Here is a 16,496-nt window from a genome sequence, read left to right as displayed (position 1 = left end):
AGCAAAGATTCGTATGTTTTTGTTTTTCGTATTATTGCTATGAGTTCAAAAAATGTATATAGAACAAGCACAAAATTCGGTTCATATCGCATGAAAAGCACAAAATAAATTTCAACATTTAACCACAGAGATGTGCATATATATAAGTTTCTAAACCAAAATATATACATACTTATATACCATACTTATGCATATACGCATTTCCTAACAACTACAACAACAGCACTCATTTTCGGGTGGCCGTTAAATTTAGATTTTGATTAGAGGGGCACACGATGAGTAAACATTTAAGCCAACTGAGCTATGGCTGCCTGGCCAGCACAGCACAGCACACCACCCGCACCCCCACCGGGCGCCTAGGCGTACCTCTCCTTGCAGATACTAAAAAAAGGCAGCACGAATATTGCAGATACAGATACAGCAGATACAGCGAATGGGAGCCGAGCGCCGAACGAGCGGCGAGCCGAAGCATGCCGAATGCCAAATTTCGTGCGATCCAATGTGAAAAGCGAATGAAGAAGAAAAGGCGAAAAAGATCTTAAAACATCATTGTCTTGACGATAAAATCAGCCATTGATTCAGTGTGCTCTGACCGCTCGACTCGATTAGACAACACAACAAAGTTCAGCACCATGGTAAGGAGACTCGGGATATACAGATCAGCATTATAACCAATAACTATGCATGGACTTATGCATTATACTACTTGCTACGTCTTACGTCAAAAAAAGGACTCGCGTTTCAATTGTGCAGTGAATTATATAGTTTTTGCCATCTCAATCAATCAATTCAATTATTAAAGTCAAGATGAAGTGAATCATTAATATTACCGTGTGCTAATCTCAATTAGCTCACCTGTATGTGGATTATTGTGCCAGTTGAATATGGATATACATAGACATATAACGAGCATATCGAAATACTTAACATATACCTAGTTCAATAATTGATCTCAAGCGAGACTATTTTTAAATCTCAAGTAATTGTGTGAAATGTTTTCATTCCGAAATGCTCACGATCCACACATGTGTGTAATTCTATAAATGGATCGGTCGAAACACAGGAATTTTACGCGTGGCTAACGTAACCTGATAGCTTGAGCGAGATGCATATACGAGACTAGAGAAGCTTACGTAATACGCGTTGAAAATATTTTTAGACATGTAATAAGTTGGAATAATTTTCATTGAAAATAATTTTAAAATCATTTTGAAAGTCAATTCACTGCACAATGGTATTGTGAGATAATGCGTAGATCTCCTGAAATAACAATTCATTAACGATTTTTTTTTTTGATTTTCTTTTACTCCTTGATCATGTAGGCGGATGAGAAGAAGAAGGTTAAGAAGAAGAAGACCAAGGAAGAGGGTGGTACTTCCGAAACCGCTTCTGAGGCTGTGTCTGAGGCAGCAACCCCCGCACCAGCTGCCACTCCTGCCCCAGCTTCTGCTACTGGTTCGAAGAGAGCGTCGGGCGGCTCGCGTGGCTCCAAGAAGTCGAAGCGTGCTGGCTCCTCGGTGTTCTCTGTCTTCTCCCAGAAGCAGATTGCCGAATTCAAGGAAGTAAGTTACAAATGCTACGAAACAGCACAAAATCCACCTCAACCATCTTCCCTGTCCTGTGTCCATGCCTATGCCAATTGCCTTTGCCATGATATGACCAAGACAAAAATTCATCTCTCGCACAAGTCAACGACCAAATCACCAACCACCTCTCTGTCTCTTTCTCTCTCTCTCTTTCTAAATCTGCGTGAATCTGCGTGAATCAGGCCTTCCAACTTATGGATGCCGACAAGGACGGTATTATTGGCAAGAACGATTTGCGCGCTGCCTTCGATTCCGTCGGCAAGATCGCCAACGACAAGGAGTTGGACTCCATGCTGGGCGAGGCCTCTGGTCCAATTAACTTCACCCAATTGCTGACCTTGTTCGCCAACCGTATGGCCACCTCTGGTGCCAACGATGAAGACGAAGTTGTTATTGCTGCCTTCAAAACATTCGATAACGATGGTCTCATCGATGGTGATAAATTCCGCGAAATGCTCATGGGCTTCGGTGACAAATTCACCATGAAGGAGGTCGATGATGCCTTCGATCAGATGGTCATTGATGACAAGAACCAAATCGATACCGCCTCCCTGATTGAAATGCTCACTGGCAAGGGTGATGAGGAGGAAGAGGAAGCCGCCTAAGCAGCTGCAGCCCCGTACACATCCTATCTCTAACTCAGCATCCATATTACAACCAAAAACTTTTAAAATCGTCAAAAAAAAAATAATAAACGTAATTAAAAGAAATGCTCGTTTTACATATGTAAATTTTAAATATTTATATAATCTCTTTTTGTTAACCAAAAAACATAACACAACACCACCACCACTACAAATTACCAAAGAAAATACTCTTAACTTCTTCAACAAGAACAACGATAATTTGGTAGCAAACAACAACAACACACCATGTACCAAGTTCCACGTATCATTTTAGGGATACTTTAAATCCAAATGTCAAAGCGCCATCTTGACAGCTAGTTTTCTAGTTGATTTATTATTAAATTTTACACATAAAATTTATAAATAATTGAAATCTATTTTATTTAAAAACACTTATGAAAGAAAAATCAACAAAAAAACTAAAAAAAAAAACAAAAAGAAAATTTAATATGTTTATTTTAATTGCTGTTCGTTGAAGAATCACAGAGAAAGATGAGCAGATCAAAGGCGGTGTGGTAATCACACCACAGCCACGCCCAGTGGGTAGCTACATAAATAGATACATAGACTAGGCCTTGGCCCACATTTGTTAGTTACTTTTTTTTTCAGAGGTTAAGGAGAGAGAGACATACAATTTCGTTAGAGTAATTTCATCTGAGAGCTAAATATATACAAATAAAAATATCTATCTAAATACAGAGAATATCTACAAAACTAATATATTATATTATTTATGACTATTTATCTATCTCTATCGTTCGTTAAACAATTTCAATATATAAATACATATATCAAAATACAAAGTTATTGAGAGTTAGCCTAAATGACAACCATATAAACATAAAGTTCATTCACTAAAATTGTTTTATGCGAATTTACATAATTTTTAACCAATCATCAATTTTTCTGCTTATGAACTATCAGCGTTTTAACAAAAAATTGTTTCTAGTTTATGCGTTCAAAAGTATCGAAAAGTTATAGTAAAGTTGATTTTATTTTTTTGAAAAGTTCACGTTTATGATTTCCTAACTAAGGAGGCGGCCTTTCGCCAAATCGAAACGATCCAAATCGCTATGATTATGATATAAGGGTCAAGTTAACGGGCGGACTTGACACCTAATTCGTTACAATACCATTGTACAATGCATATAGCGACTATAGTTATATGATCCTGAGTTTCAAGAGCGAACAATCTCCCCCGCGAGGGCAGAATCATTGTGGGTGCATCAGTACCAGAGAAAATAAAACAAAAGGAAAGGAAAGGGAATATTGAGAAGAGAGAAGCATATCTAGTAGTTTTGATACAATACACAAATAAAAGTACTTGCCCTTATTTCTTAAAAGGCAGTACCATCACTTTACACTTTACTTATGTACTAATAACATCAACAACAACAACAACAACAAATGAAAGAAAAGAACAATTACTAAACACCAAATTCAATATGCAACAAGTTGTTAAATGCGAAATCTTTACTTCAGTATAAAAAAAAATCTTTTTTTTTAACCCGGTCAGAAATATTATAACACAAAAAAAATAAGATACGAAATGAAGAACTGTTTTTATATAACAATGATGATGATGATGTTGATGACTTTGATGGAATAAAGCATAAGTCGTCTAGAAAAAAGAATGAATGATTGTTTGATTGGGTCGGGCAACGTGTTTTTAACGTTAATTTGAATGAATATATATGTATGTTATTATTTGGGTTTGGGAAGAACAACATTGCCTATTGATCATCGTCAACAGATACTGACAACTACAAATAATAACCCGGTTTCCTAATTTTAAAACGATTTCGACTTTATAAGAATATCAATTCGTAAAACAACGTCCACTTGAATGAAATATTAATGTGATCATTGTATCCAATTTCCACTGTTGGAGAGTAGAGCCGGTTGGCGGTTGAGCGAATCAAAACAAAACCTCAGCTGAGCCACAACAATCAAATTCACCTCAGTTCGCGGAATGGTTTAAGTTGTTTCTGTCTTGTTGGACCTTCGTTCAACCAGTTTTCTGTTGAATTTCTCGTCGAGTGCACGCATGCGCAGCGGAATATGAAACTACATCACGTAGCTGTAACTACTATTTTGTAATCGACTGGGAACAAAAGAACTTTTGGGAAACGGGAACGGAAGAAACCAAACAGTCTTGGAGCATGAGTCATGGCAGTCAACAATTGTTTGGCCATCAAACGCTTTTGTGCGTCTTTTTGGCCTGTGGAATTGCAACACAAAGTGGCAGCAGTAAGTATTGGATGCGGAAGAGTATGGTACAATTACCTTGAAGTTCCCACTGCTAACATGAAATGATATTGTATGTAAATTCAAATTTACTTTCATTATGCTGCACGTAAGCGAAGGCGAAAGTGAATCTACCATCTCGATATTCACCACACTCTTTGAGTCATCAAAGCTTCGTGGCTCTATTGCTTTATTTCTCTCTTTCGTAAACAGCTGATGCTCAACATCTGATCGCGTATATCTCGCAACACGGTCTGCATGGCGAGATCACCTTCAGACAGAGCGAGCCAAATCTGGTGGAGATCCAATCGAATTTGGAGGCCACGTTGCAGTATCCGGATCAAGTGTGGAGCTGGGTAGTACGTCGTTTTCCAGTAGACTACACAAACACCGATCCCGATGAGCGCTGTGAGCTGGATAGACTGGGCAGTCAAGTGCTCAGCTTTGACGAGGAGCTTGAATATTTGGTGTTGCCAGGCAATGAGACGTCGACGTGGCAACATCGCATGCAACTAATTGGTGATCGTGGCATCTGGGGAAAGTCGTTGGTGCTCACCGAGATGAATTCAAATGCTCGCATTTGTGCTACAATAACCACAGTACAAAACTCCATGGAGCACATGGCAGAGGCACGTTTCAATACTCCAATTGCTGGCTCTGTGCACTTCCGTTGGCTAGCACCCATGGATGGCGCCGCTGGAGATACGTTGATTTACTCCGATCTATTTCACATTCAGGAGCAACCCGTAGATAGTCAGCAGTTTACACAGCACCATTGGAAAATATTTGTAACTGACATTTTCAAGCATGATCATCATCGTAGCGAAGATAACTGCAACTTCCTGCAGCTGGTCTTCGATCCGCAGGGCGGTGGACCCGGTCAAGGCATCGGTGACTTGGATACGCGACTGGGTCGCATTGGTGTGGCCAAGAATGCGCTGCGCAAGCCGCAAAGAAGTGTTTTCCGGGACACAAAGCTGGCGCTGTTGCCCTCAGATCTCACCATTCCACATCGTACGCTCTACTTGGTGCTATATGATAACCAACATCCTGATAATTACTTGGCCTGCACACAGATAAGACATGTCCAAGCATTGAGCTACAAGTGAGTTACAGTTTCATGTCAAGTTAAAACAGATTCTTTAATAATTTTTGCTTGCAGATCATTTATTAATTCGGGTGGCGTTAAAGGCGAGGTTACCTTCACACAACGCTCCAAGTTTGATCCCACTTTCCTCAACTTCACCCTTTCCACACCTGCTGCCCACCAAGTGAGTCGCAAGTTTGCCGAGGATGTGGCCGCTTTTCGCATTCACAGTCTGCCGCCAACGCCACAACGCATTGGAGAATCGGATTACTGCCAGACATCAGGGGAACTGTACAATCCTCGAGAGATGGAGCAGCAACATGTGCCACCGCCTGGCTATGGCACCCAGGAACAATACGCATTGGGTGACCTCAGTGGCAAGCTGCAGGGTCGCAACAAACAGTACTTTCATCAGTATGTGCTGCCTGGCACCAGCTCAGAGCTGAGTGGTCTCTACTGGGACCTTTATCTACCGCTGCGTGGTCGTCACAGCATCGCCCATCGCAGTTTAGTCATCTACACCTACAATCGCACTGAACCGCAAAATATAACGATGAACATTTGGGGCTGCTCCACATTGAATCAATACCAACGCAATGGCGTATCTCAACAGCCCATGTTCACAGCACAGGTACAAAATAGTTGCAAAAAAAAAGAAATGCATCCCCAATTATTGTGTCATGCCTTGCAGGTGCTCTTCCGCTATCCAGTTGTGGGTCGTGTCATCTTTCGACAGGCCGCAGAGCAACCCTGGCAGGACACCACTGTGCTCTTTGAGTATCTAATCCAAGCTGATGGCTCCACTCAGAATAGCACCTTTGATCATCGCTGGGCTATTCACAGCAATCCACCAGGCAAGGATTTCTACGACTGGCAACAGCGTTGCATATCGGCTGGAAACGTTTTCAATCCGTACAAGGTAGACTGGGGCAATCGCAGCGCCGATGACTTTTGTCAGCCACAATTGCCGGCTATGTGTCGCCTGGGTGCCCTCGATACACGTCTGGGCAAGCTGACTATAGCTGGTGGCATTCGACAGGCCAGACAGCTGAGTCGTCGCATGTTTAGCGATGGCAATCTGCCCTTGTCCGGTGCCCATAGCATACTGGGCAAGTCCTTGGTCATCTACGATGACAATGGTCCCAAGGCGAGGGGCGAACGTTTGGCATGTTCCAGTTTAATTGGTCATTATCGTCGCAAGGTGGTTGCCAAGGATTGGTATGCCAATGGCGATGAGTTGACAGTCGGTGGCAAGATGGAGATTACCCAACAATCAGAGTACGACATCAGCAACATTGAAGTGCAGTTAAAAGGACTACAAGACAATGGCGCGTATCAGATACATATGGTAAGGCAACGATTGCGTAGAAATTGCATTAAAATACTTATGTGATATTAATTTAGACACCAGTGGAGGCGAATTTAGCATTTCCGTGCGAGGCGTCCACTTTGTACGGCACGTGGAATCCCTTTGACGTCAATCCCAAGTCTGCTCCACCGCCAAAGCAAGGCACCAGCGATCAGTATGAAATGGGGGATCTGAGCGGCAAATTTGGACGTCTTAATGGATTGACTCAGTATGAGGATGCCTACAATGACACGAACCTGCCACTATTTGGCTACAGCAGCATCATTGGACGCTCGGTCATTATCAAGAAGCAGCAAAAAAATGCGCGCTGGGCTTGCAGGTAATAAACCGGTAAAAACATCTTTCGGGACAAGCTGATTATTATATCTTATCTAATTGCAGCACTTTGGAGCGAGGTTATAGTCCAAGTGAAGCGCGGGAATTGCGTGGCATTGCTTCGTTTCATCATCCGACTGGTTATGCATATGGCTACATCAAGATGACGCAGCTGATCCACAACGATGGCAGCCAGTCCGAAACAGTCATTGAGGTGAAGCTTCGTCATCCAGGCAAGAATGATCGCAACTCAACGCGCAACCACAACTGGCAAATCTTCGTGAATCCCGTTGGAGTGGATGCCGCTGTCAAGCCAACAGTTACCCGCTGCGTAGCTGGAGGCTATGTCTGGAATCCATATTACACTCAACTCGCAGATCCCTTGAATGTAACTTGCAAATAGTTTTTAGCTAAAAAATCAACTAATCATTTCATCTGCTTTTAGTTGGACTTGTATGAACAGGAATGCGGACCGGATAATCCATTGCGATGCTATGTTGGCGATGTGGGAGCACGTTTGGGCACAATAAGTAAGCTGATTAAATTCTTTATTTTCATCCTGAAATTAATATTAAAATGCTTACAGATCTGGGTGGCGAACGAATTGTGCTGACAGATTCCAACTTTCCACTGGAGGCACCCGTTGGTGCTATTGGTCGGTCCATCGTTATCTTTGGACCCGAGCATTCGCATGAACGCTTCGCTTGCGCCAATATTGAACCCGATCACAATGTGATCAAGTACATCAATTTGCAAAAGCCGCCACGTTTTGTTGTGTAGGTCTTCCAGTTTGCATTCTTAATGGCCATACTTGAATAGATTTTGTTTCTGTTTTGCATTGCAGTGCACAATTTCTGGAGGAGCTGCGTTCTGTGATGGGTATTCCGGAATGGATGTTGGACGTGGATGCGCGTAAGACCAAAGAGTTGCATGGCGGAGCCTGCATTCAGATGATTGTTCACTTCAAGGGACCCATTGCCCATCGTCTGGAATTGGACATGTCACGCCTGATAGCAGCTGGTCGCCTCGATGCGCCAAGTCTTTACATACCCGGCTATGTCAACACTAAACGCAAGGCAACCATATCATATCGCACTTGCGGTGTGAGAGATACCAATGAAAAGCGTAAGTAAAGTGATTAAACTTATAACTTCTGATATATTACTATAGATCATTACATTCTCAGGTACCAAGATTTTCAAGGGTAGTTTTTCAAGCAGTCTAGCCCCAAACCAGCCAAAGTCTTATGTATTAACTATGACAGTCATTGGTTTATTTTTTAGCATTTTCCTGTAATACATCATAATCAAATGATCTTATTCCATAAATACTCTTGTACTTGTATATAAAACTATATATGTATGTAAATTACTTAATATAACTAAAAACACTGAATAAATATTTGGCTTATGTTATTATAACACACGAAATGTACATATAACACAATTCAAATCAAAAATTCCAGAGAGATAGCGCTTCTATTAATAGAAAACGTTTCTCATAATCGTGTTGATAATTGAAATAAAAGATTTTTAGTTCTGCAAGTGCTGAAGTCGTTTAACGATGTGACAAGCAAGATCAGTGCAGATTGTTTTGATACGTTTCTATATAGTGGCATAAATAAATCTGTCCAGTTCAGTGCGACTATATTAATAAGTGTATTTTTAATACCCCAATTCACCACGCACATTGAACTTGCGCCAATTCACCTCAGCATAAGAGCCCACCACCAACACCTCAAAATTGGTATTAAAATTTCAGAGTGAGCATGCGCATTACTCGCCCCTAGGCCATTGATTTTTCTCTTGGATCATTTTGTCAAATAGTTTCGAGTGCGGCGCAAACTTTGGCACTTCCTTAACAATTACAAATTAAAGAACTCAAAAGTATAGCGCATAAATAATGCACTTAATTGCAGTAGGGGTTTTTGTGAGTCTGGTAATCAGCTGCAGCGCATCCATAAGCGGACCGTATCTCTTTTGGGGTCATGAAAAATTGTTCGACTTGCAACCCCAAGCATTAGTCGATGCCACAACCAAGGAGCAGCCGCTGACGCAATTATTCAAAGATGCCAAGGCCATTATAATTTTTGTGCGCAACACTACGAGTCGTCTGGAAGGCACCAAATATCCCAAGTTCCAGAATTTGGTGAAGAACAACGCCTGGACATATTTGCCGCAACGCAATCTGGCCGCAGAGCCCTACAGCTTGAATGCCAACATCGAGGTGTGTATAACCATATTCGAAAAAATGAATAAAACTGAATGAATGAAACTCTCTCTCTCTCTCGCATTCAACACTCATCGCAGGTCATAAACCTAACGGGCAACCACGAGGAGGATGATGGTGAATTAATAACGGGTTTCAATGATGCTCTGTCCATTTATGGACATGGCGAAGTATTGGGCATTCTAGCCAATCGCGAGGAGGAGGCACACTTCCTGGCCAAGCGTGAGGCCAAAGAAGACGCCAAAGAGGAGGAGTCAAATGCAAATACAACACCCTCAACTCCCGCAGAGACGGTAACCACCTATATTTACGTAGCCGAAGGCAACGCGGCACTTAGCTTGAGTGGACCCCCGGAGTTGCATTTGGGCAACGAAACACTACTGCTGGCGGAGCACAACAAACTGATTACTTTCGATGATCAGCGTACGAAAGGATTTGGTCGTCTAAGCATTACCTTCATGTACAACAGCGAGAAGTATACGTTGCGCTTCAAGTTTTCGCTGCTGCGTGGCACGTGGCATCTGCGCAACGTGGAGGTGGATAGCCGTGATGCCAAGGGTGTGCTCCCAGCTAGAGGCAATGATTACACACTGCCCTCCGCGCCAATAGGATTCTCGTTCCGTTGCTCTTCGGAGCATTTGGTGTTCACCAATCCCAACACGAATGATACTCAGATCCAACTCATCCTCAAGAACTATCAAGTGCAGCCTTGGCTAAATGGTGCTAAAAAGTTCGGTGATGTCTACGATTGTGTTGGCTTCATTACGGCTCCCATTTTGGCCGGATTGCTGGTCACATTCTTCCTCCTAGGCATCCTCAGTCTGGGCATCACTGCCATGCTAAGCATGCACACACCGAATCGTTTCGAGAGCAACCGCAACAAGCAGCTGACTTTTACTGTGCAGGAGTAGAGCGTTAATTCCTCAACGGCGGGGGTAGTTTTACGTGCCAGTGCTGCAAAATGTTCTCGTTAATTACTTACTCGCCTGTTAATCCTTTAGCACTGCTGACACTGGCCATCGAGTTGTTTCTCATACATTTACTCTTCGTGCTAATTGTGCTATATGTTTATGTACTATGGTATTACTGATGCTCCAAATAAATATATACTCACACCTAATTTATATGAGTTTTCTCAACCGGTAATTTGAATTTAAAAATAGTGGTTACTATTACTGATTACTGGCATTTTTTGTTATACTGGTCACACTGCCCGCGATGGTGAAAAAGAAAAGGTGCTGGTTTCGATTGCATTTAGTATTTAAAGCATTAATCGATTTTTCGCTGTTATCGGGAGCAGTAACAGCTGATGCTGTTACAATAACATGGCGCCATTTTAACAGATACGAAGTGTTTAATTATACAATACAATTTTTGTTTTTTCATTAAAAAATATAAGTTAATTGTTTAATTTAAACTGCGATGTTGCTGCACAAAGTTCTGACAACTTTCCAGGATCTGGGCATACGCTGCATGGAAGCTTCCCATTCCACGGCTCTGCAAAAATGGTATTAATAAAATCATAAATTCTTGAAATCATTTTTTTTTTTAATAATTACAAAATAGGGATCCTCGATGATTTCATCTTCCTTGCGACCGATAAAGCTACCCAAAAGCATAATACGACATTTTGACTGTGGTTGCAGCTTTTCGGCCATTTGCTCCAATTCCAATATATTGTTCTCGTCCATGCCAAATATATAATCATGTTCATAGAAGTCCTGCACGGTTATCTGTAAGTTAATACATTTAATATTGGCGGTAATTCAATAGTGTAATACTTACTATGCGGCTAAGATGTTTTGTCTTTAGACCATGTTGCTGCAACAGGTGTTGAGCGCGTCCCTGAGCTTCATAGCCAACATTCCAATCTCTCAATCCAGCGCTATCTGTTTGCCAATCTTGTAATTGCATTTTATTTATGAGATGCCTTAAAATCGCTTCAGCCATGGGTGAGCGACAAGTGTTTCCTATTAATTTAATGTTTTTTATATAATAAATTTAATTTAATTATTCTATAATTACCTAAGCACACAAATAAAATTTTCATGGTCGACAAACAATTGAATTAATCTATTTCCCAGAACGATTTTTGCACACTAACAGAATTTCACCACAAAAGAATACTTTCATAGACACAGCGATGAATACATGTGCATTATATACTATATATTATCATGTGTATGTACTTTACATTCGGGTAAAAACCAGTTAACATGCTCATGTTAATAGCAGTTTTTATTATTGTAATCAATTTACTACAAACACTTAATTATATTGTTTAACTATTTTTGCAGTCGCTGCTGTAGGAATGCTTGACAGGCCACAACACACTGCTGATAAGCCACTTCGAATCCCTCAGCGCCTCTTTGCTGCAAGAGAAATAGTTTTCAAAAAGTTGGCTAACAATTTTGCCTATATTAAACTTACATAATAGGGATCCTCGATAATACGCTTTTCCTTGGGCAAGCCAAAGTCACCCAGCATGAGCAACTCCGCCTTCGAACCTTTGGGCGCCAGCCGCCGCAGCTCGCTCATGTTTTCCTCATCCATGCCGAAGATGTAATCGAACTCATCGAAGTCCTGCTTCTTTATTTGACGCACAATATGCGTGCTCTTCAGTCCATGCTGCTGCAGTGTGCTCAAAGCTCGAGGATCAGCTCGATTACCCACATGCCACGAACCGATGGCGGCGCTGTCCACAACGACATCGCTGACCTTCGCCTTGGCTACGACATCGACCATCACAACTTCGGCAATAGGCGAGCGGCAAATGTTGCCTAAGGAGGAAACCCAAATCAAGAATTGTTTTTACACGGTGAGAATGCAATTTATTACCAAGACAAATCATTAATATTTTCTTTGTCATTTTAAAATGAACACAATTTATACGCTTAATTTTATATTGTTGATTGTCTTCTTCTTCAATTGCCGCACAATGTCGCTTTTCAACACTAACGCTCATACAACAAGTTGGCAGCGCCGTTTATCAGCTGGCGTTAACCCGTCAATAGTGCGGAACGACTACAGCTAAATAATAATTTGATTGTGGCGCGCTTGTTTCAAAAAGTTGGAGCACGCAAATTGACATTGGTCGTAAATCTTTTCGAAAGAATCCTCACCAATTTCCTGCAAAAAATATAGTAGTTTATTGGATTCTAAGTCGTTGTAGAATTTATTTACATAGTAGGGATCTTCAATGCATCGGTTGTTTGTCTTGAAGCCAAACAGAAAGTCACTCAGCAAAAGCAATTTCGAGTTGGAATAGTGCGGTTTTAACAGCCTCAATGAGGCCATATTACTTGGATCCATTCCGAGTATGTAGTCAAACTTTTCGAAATCATCGATGTCCAGGCGACGAGCGCAGTCATTATACTTAATTTTGTGATGGCCCAGCACACTTAATGCCCTCGGATCGGGCTTCTCGCCCAAATGCCAACCTTCAATAGCAGCGCTGTCCACTTGCCACTCCTCTTGGAGTCCCTCTTTAGAAATGACATCTCTTAAAACCGCCTCCGCTATAGGCGATCGACTAATGTTATCTGCGGGTGAGTTTCACTATCATATTAAATTCAATTAACTTAAATTAAAGTAAGCGTTAGGTACCAGTGCACACCATAAGCACATTTTTAGAATTTTCGGTTGTATTCATGTTTTTTTTTTTTTTTCTGATATTTGAACTTGATATTTATTTACTACAACGCTGATTTTTTCTATAATTAAGGCGTTCAATTGTTGAATTTGTTTACAAGCTGTCAAGAGAGTTTTGAAGGGTATTTCCAAGTCGTAAATCTTTGATTCGGATGCTGTTCTGAGTGTGAGTCTTAAGTCTTAAGTAAACATGTGCCGAGTGTGCAGTGAAGTGAGTCGGAAGCCGGAAGGGCTTCGATGTAGCTCCTTCGAGAGGTGTTTCATCTAAACACAGTTATTTTTATGCTGTGTCAAGTGAGTTGAGTTTCCCCCCCCTTGCACATCTTGAAAGACTTTTTAACGGTCTAAGTCTAGAACTGCACTTCACACAAGTTGAACTATTAACATTGAATTAAAGTTCAGTTGGCCGAGAAACCATTAGAGGCTACCAACGAAATCATTTGTATTAACATAAGCTTTGTAAACTTTTGCGAAATGAATATGCAGCAGCTTCTTATGGTTGTTTGGGTGGCTGGTTGCAGGTGCAGGACCTCAACAAGAGCGCGACAGATTCTCCAAAATTGTAATGACTTTACGCTGACATCGCTGGAGGTTGGTTGAGTGGTCCAAGTGCAGATTGTGCATAAAGTCGTTGACCAGGCAGCTTCAAGAATGAGAACTTCAAGTACGAGAAACGAAAAAAACTAAGTTTTATGCAAATTTTACACAGCACAAAAAATAAAGGAACACATACACAAACAAAAGCCAGACGTACATAAACTTTGCCAACTTTTTTAGCTTGTTGGGGGTGTGGTTGGGATTGGGACGTGAGAGTGGGATGGAGGGGTGTTGCCTTTGCTGATGGCATCAAAGTGAGCTTGTCGTAGTGCAGACAAATGTAACAACAACTCGTATCGCACTCGTCTTCTTACATGTGAGTACATGCAAATTCCATGGCAGGGCAGGCGTTGCTGCAGTGCGTCCTCAACAATTGACAATTGAAAATGCAAATGGAAATGCAGAGACATATGCATCAACAGCAACGGCAACAACATCGACAGCTACAACAACATCTCATTGGTATGCGTTGGGCGGCGAATTGTAGGCGTTGACATTGCTATCTCACAACGATGACGTCTGCTTAGATAAGATAAAGGATGTCAGCTGCATTATCAGCAGCAGCAAACAGTCAGTGCAAATACGAGTGTACCGGCAAATAAACAGACTTGAGGCCAAGACGGTTTTTCAAGTGCAAATGAGGCAGCAGCTGAAGCAGCAAAAGCAACGACAACGACAACAGCGGATAACTGATAAAGGCAACCATTGAAGTGCAGACAAATATGACCAAATGATAAATGGTAAATTCTAAATGGCAAAATGTCTGCAAACATGGCCGAAGCATCAGCCATTTTGCACTCGCAAATGGGCAAATGAAAAGCGGAAAAGCTAAGACTGCTAACCTAGCAGTCTTTCTATTTAGCTGTCTGTTTGTCAATTCAACTGTCTCTCTATCTACATATTGCTCTACCCCGCAGCATCATCAAATATTTAGCGCCAGGCATTGCAGGCATATACGATATGTACCGTAAAATGTAAATACGAAACGGACGTCGAAGTGGTGGAAGATACATGCATATATCTGTATCTGTAGTATGTTTGTTTGTACTGATAAACTACCCTGCGATGCTCTTTGATAGAGGGGGGAGGCGTGGGTGTGCTGCAGTGCCAACGACCAGCGCGACACAAAAGCATCGCAGCCAAAAAGCCGGCAACAACAAGCGTCAGCAACAGCGAGCGACGCCAGCAACATTGTTGATGCAACTCCAAACAGGCGCGCATTTATTAAAAAAAATGAAACCGTAAAAAAACCAAATGAAATTTACACACGGTTAGTAAAATATAAAAATAAAAATATAAAAGATTTCTAAATATTATATTACAAAATTAAAAGAAATTAAAAATTATAACAGCTTTCAAAAAAATGTAAAGCCCAAGAAATAGCTTAATTCCCAATGAACTTCTCAACCATAAATAACATACATAAATTATAACATTATTTTAATGAATATTAAATCAAAAACTTTGTATAACTTCACAAGAAATCTTAACGCAAATGTCTAGGCTCTGTTGCTAGCAAACATAATTACTCACTTGGGCCCACTTGAGTGTAATCCGCCCCTGGCATTTGGCTAGCGCAGTGTGCATGTGTCTGCGTGCATTTATCTCGCATCGACTTGTTATGTTGCTTGACTGTTTGTGGCTGCCTTTGTATGCGCCGGCAGCAGCAGCAGCAACAGCAACGGAGGCAGCAACTGAGGCAGCGACGCCGACGGCGACAGCGGCAGCGACTGCGGATTCAGAAACTTGTTTTCAACGTAGTTGGGTTTAGTTTACTTTGAGACGGCATCGCAGGTGGACGTGTGTGGAGAGTCAGCGGTCGAAACGAATACGAACGTGAGCGCGTAGAGAACGAAACGTAGCGTGTTTTTAGATACATACACATACATGCATACGCACATAGCAATAACAACAGCAACAACAACAAAAAAAGAAGCGAGAAGCAACGTCAGTGTTTGCGTTTGGTTTTATGACGCGGCGGTCGAGTCAGGTAGTTTCTTCGATTTGGTTGTTCTTTTTTTGTGAATTTTAATGTCTGACAAAATCATCAAGCGTGTAAATGTTGTTAACAAGTACAAAGTATTAGACAAGATAAACAACTTTGTGAAACGACAAGATTCTGTGGAAAATTAAAAAAAAAGTGTTAACCAAACGCCAACTACGCGAACTTAAAACGGATACCACACTTCATCAACACAACTTGGATTACTCATCTCGCGCAGCTCGCATCTCGCAGGAGCAACGACCAGGCCAGGATTGGAGGCCAGGCCAATAGCGACATTTCACTGTCGACGCGGTTTTCTCCCCACACGATCGTTTTTGTTTGTCTCACTCTCGCCTCGAGTGTTACAGCAAAAAAAGCTAAAACTAACTCTTTACGAAATCAGAAACCAGTATCTGAGCCAATGTATCTGTAAGATACACCACAGCCCCAGCGCATATTGGAATTTACTTAACGCATACACACGCACGCACTCACACACTTGCAGTGCTGCGGTCTATTGGAGTTGTACTTGTAACGTAGGTAAGTACAAAACTGGCGGCGCCCTTTTCTTCGAAATTTCCTCGGCATCAACAGCAGTTGAACTGTTTAGATGCCGCTAAGATGAGGGATTTTCCACCCTCGGCTAATGAATATGACCTGCACGTCGCTACCTGTGATGACCCTTCGAGGCAGATAAAGAGAGTGAGAGAGAGACAGAGGTTCTGGCAACTAAGTAACTAACTGACTGCAGTTGAGAGATTTTTGTTACTGCATATTGAATGCTATTTATAAACGCCATTCTCTG

The 16,496-nt window shown here is 41.6% G+C and overlaps 6 protein-coding genes across 7 annotated transcripts; 3 read left to right on the top strand and 3 right to left on the bottom strand.

Annotated features, from left to right (window-relative positions):
- The first annotated feature begins 527 nt into the window (after window positions 1-527).
- Window positions 528-3,843, top strand: LOC132785508 (myosin regulatory light chain 2). The gene is made up of 3 exons (XM_060791639.1): window positions 528-635; window positions 1,323-1,562; window positions 1,769-3,843. The coding sequence occupies exons 1-3, from the start codon at window positions 633-635 to the stop codon at window positions 2,189-2,191; spliced, it is 666 nt and encodes a 221-aa protein (XP_060647622.1). The 5' UTR covers window positions 528-632; the 3' UTR covers window positions 2,192-3,843.
- Window positions 3,844-4,222: 379 nt separating this feature from the next.
- LOC132785758 (uncharacterized) lies at window positions 4,223-8,644 on the top strand. Its single transcript, XM_060792026.1, has 10 exons — window positions 4,223-4,462; window positions 4,673-5,564; window positions 5,622-6,177; window positions 6,238-6,894; window positions 6,951-7,234; window positions 7,297-7,618; window positions 7,676-7,760; window positions 7,817-8,006; window positions 8,075-8,355; window positions 8,417-8,644. The coding sequence occupies exons 1-10, from the start codon at window positions 4,375-4,377 to the stop codon at window positions 8,524-8,526; spliced, it is 3,465 nt and encodes a 1,154-aa protein (XP_060648009.1). The 5' UTR covers window positions 4,223-4,374; the 3' UTR covers window positions 8,527-8,644.
- Window positions 8,645-9,029: 385 nt separating this feature from the next.
- LOC132785759 (uncharacterized) lies at window positions 9,030-10,573 on the top strand. 2 transcript variants are annotated; one of them, XM_060792029.1, is made up of 3 exons: window positions 9,030-9,456; window positions 9,540-10,358; window positions 10,412-10,573. In XM_060792029.1, the coding sequence occupies exons 1-3, from the start codon at window positions 9,133-9,135 to the stop codon at window positions 10,547-10,549; spliced, it is 1,281 nt and encodes a 426-aa protein (XP_060648012.1). In that variant the 5' UTR covers window positions 9,030-9,132; the 3' UTR covers window positions 10,550-10,573. The 2 variants fall into 2 exon arrangements, with proteins under 2 accessions (XP_060648012.1, XP_060648011.1); XM_060792028.1 differs by having other exon boundaries at window positions 9,034-9,456; window positions 9,540-10,573.
- A 144-nt stretch (window positions 10,574-10,717) lies between these two features.
- On the bottom strand, window positions 10,718-11,582 carry LOC132787132 (low molecular weight phosphotyrosine protein phosphatase 1). The gene is made up of 4 exons (XM_060794035.1): window positions 11,485-11,582; window positions 11,245-11,429; window positions 11,019-11,192; window positions 10,718-10,956 (listed from the first exon to the last, which is right to left on the bottom strand). The coding sequence occupies exons 1-4, from the start codon at window positions 11,507-11,509 to the stop codon at window positions 10,867-10,869; spliced, it is 474 nt and encodes a 157-aa protein (XP_060650018.1). The 5' UTR covers window positions 11,510-11,582; the 3' UTR covers window positions 10,718-10,866.
- Window positions 11,583-11,676: 94 nt separating this feature from the next.
- LOC132787130 (low molecular weight phosphotyrosine protein phosphatase 1) lies at window positions 11,677-12,424 on the bottom strand. Its single transcript, XM_060794033.1, has 3 exons — window positions 12,298-12,424; window positions 11,890-12,239; window positions 11,677-11,831 (listed from the first exon to the last, which is right to left on the bottom strand). The coding sequence occupies exons 1-3, from the start codon at window positions 12,422-12,424 to the stop codon at window positions 11,745-11,747; spliced, it is 564 nt and encodes a 187-aa protein (XP_060650016.1). The 3' UTR covers window positions 11,677-11,744.
- A 37-nt stretch (window positions 12,425-12,461) lies between these two features.
- Window positions 12,462-13,205, bottom strand: LOC132787131 (low molecular weight phosphotyrosine protein phosphatase 2). The gene is made up of 3 exons (XM_060794034.1): window positions 13,066-13,205; window positions 12,643-13,001; window positions 12,462-12,588 (listed from the first exon to the last, which is right to left on the bottom strand). Exons 1-3 carry the CDS (start codon window positions 13,109-13,111, stop codon window positions 12,490-12,492), a joined length of 504 nt encoding a protein of 167 aa, XP_060650017.1. The 5' UTR covers window positions 13,112-13,205; the 3' UTR covers window positions 12,462-12,489.
- Window positions 13,206-16,496: the final 3,291 nt, after the last annotated feature.

This window comes from Drosophila nasuta, chromosome 2R (genome assembly GCF_023558535.2).
Source record: "Drosophila nasuta strain 15112-1781.00 chromosome 2R, ASM2355853v1, whole genome shotgun sequence".
Lineage (NCBI taxonomy): Eukaryota > Metazoa > Arthropoda > Insecta > Diptera > Drosophilidae > Drosophila > Drosophila nasuta.
This window is presented reverse-complemented; position numbering and strand designations above follow the sequence as displayed.

What these genes read in the sequence shown, in the direction of transcription:
- LOC132785508 (XM_060791639.1), top strand. An exon ending in AGATTGCCGAATTCAAGGAA is followed by an intron (nt 1,563 to 1,768) that starts GTAAGTTACAAA and finishes TGCGTGAATCAG; the next exon opens with GCCTTCCAACTTATGGATGC.
- LOC132785758 (XM_060792026.1), top strand. Translation starts at nt 4,375, where the DNA reads ATGAGTCATGGCAGTCAACAATTGTTTGGCCATCAAACGCTTTTGTGC. An exon ending in AATGCGCGCTGGGCTTGCAG is followed by an intron (nt 7,235 to 7,296) that starts GTAATAAACCGG and finishes ATCTAATTGCAG; the next exon opens with CACTTTGGAGCGAGGTTATA. An exon ending in AGCACGTTTGGGCACAATAA is followed by an intron (nt 7,761 to 7,816) that starts GTAAGCTGATTA and finishes AAATGCTTACAG; the next exon opens with ATCTGGGTGGCGAACGAATT.
- LOC132785759 (XM_060792029.1), top strand. Translation starts at nt 9,133, where the DNA reads ATGCACTTAATTGCAGTAGGGGTTTTTGTGAGTCTGGTAATCAGCTGC. An exon ending in GCTTGAATGCCAACATCGAG is followed by an intron (nt 9,457 to 9,539) that starts GTGTGTATAACC and finishes CACTCATCGCAG; the next exon opens with GTCATAAACCTAACGGGCAA. An exon ending in ACAAGCAGCTGACTTTTACT is followed by an intron (nt 10,359 to 10,411) that starts GTGCAGGAGTAG and finishes TTTACGTGCCAG; the next exon opens with TGCTGCAAAATGTTCTCGTT.
- LOC132787132 (XM_060794035.1), bottom strand. Translation starts at nt 11,509, where the DNA reads ATGAAAATTTTATTTGTGTGCTTAG. An exon ending in CAAAACATCTTAGCCGCATA is followed by an intron (nt 11,193 to 11,244) that starts GTAAGTATTACA and finishes ATTAACTTACAG; the next exon opens with ATAACCGTGCAGGACTTCTA. An exon ending in TCATCGAGGATCCCTATTTT is followed by an intron (nt 10,957 to 11,018) that starts GTAATTATTAAA and finishes CCATTTTTGCAG; the next exon opens with AGCCGTGGAATGGGAAGCTT.
- LOC132787130 (XM_060794033.1), bottom strand. Translation starts at nt 12,424, where the DNA reads ATGAGCGTTAGTGTTGAAAAGCGACATTGTGCGGCAATTGAAGAAGAA. An exon ending in AATATTAATGATTTGTCTTG is followed by an intron (nt 12,240 to 12,297) that starts GTAATAAATTGC and finishes TTTCCTCCTTAG; the next exon opens with GCAACATTTGCCGCTCGCCT. An exon ending in TTATCGAGGATCCCTATTAT is followed by an intron (nt 11,832 to 11,889) that starts GTAAGTTTAATA and finishes TTTCTCTTGCAG; the next exon opens with CAAAGAGGCGCTGAGGGATT.
- LOC132787131 (XM_060794034.1), bottom strand. Translation starts at nt 13,111, where the DNA reads ATGAATACAACCGAAAATTCTAAAAATGTGCTTATGGTGTGCACTG. An exon ending in TGTGCTTATGGTGTGCACTG is followed by an intron (nt 13,002 to 13,065) that starts GTACCTAACGCT and finishes ACTCACCCGCAG; the next exon opens with ATAACATTAGTCGATCGCCT. An exon ending in GCATTGAAGATCCCTACTAT is followed by an intron (nt 12,589 to 12,642) that starts GTAAATAAATTC and finishes TATTTTTTGCAG; the next exon opens with GAAATTGGTGAGGATTCTTT.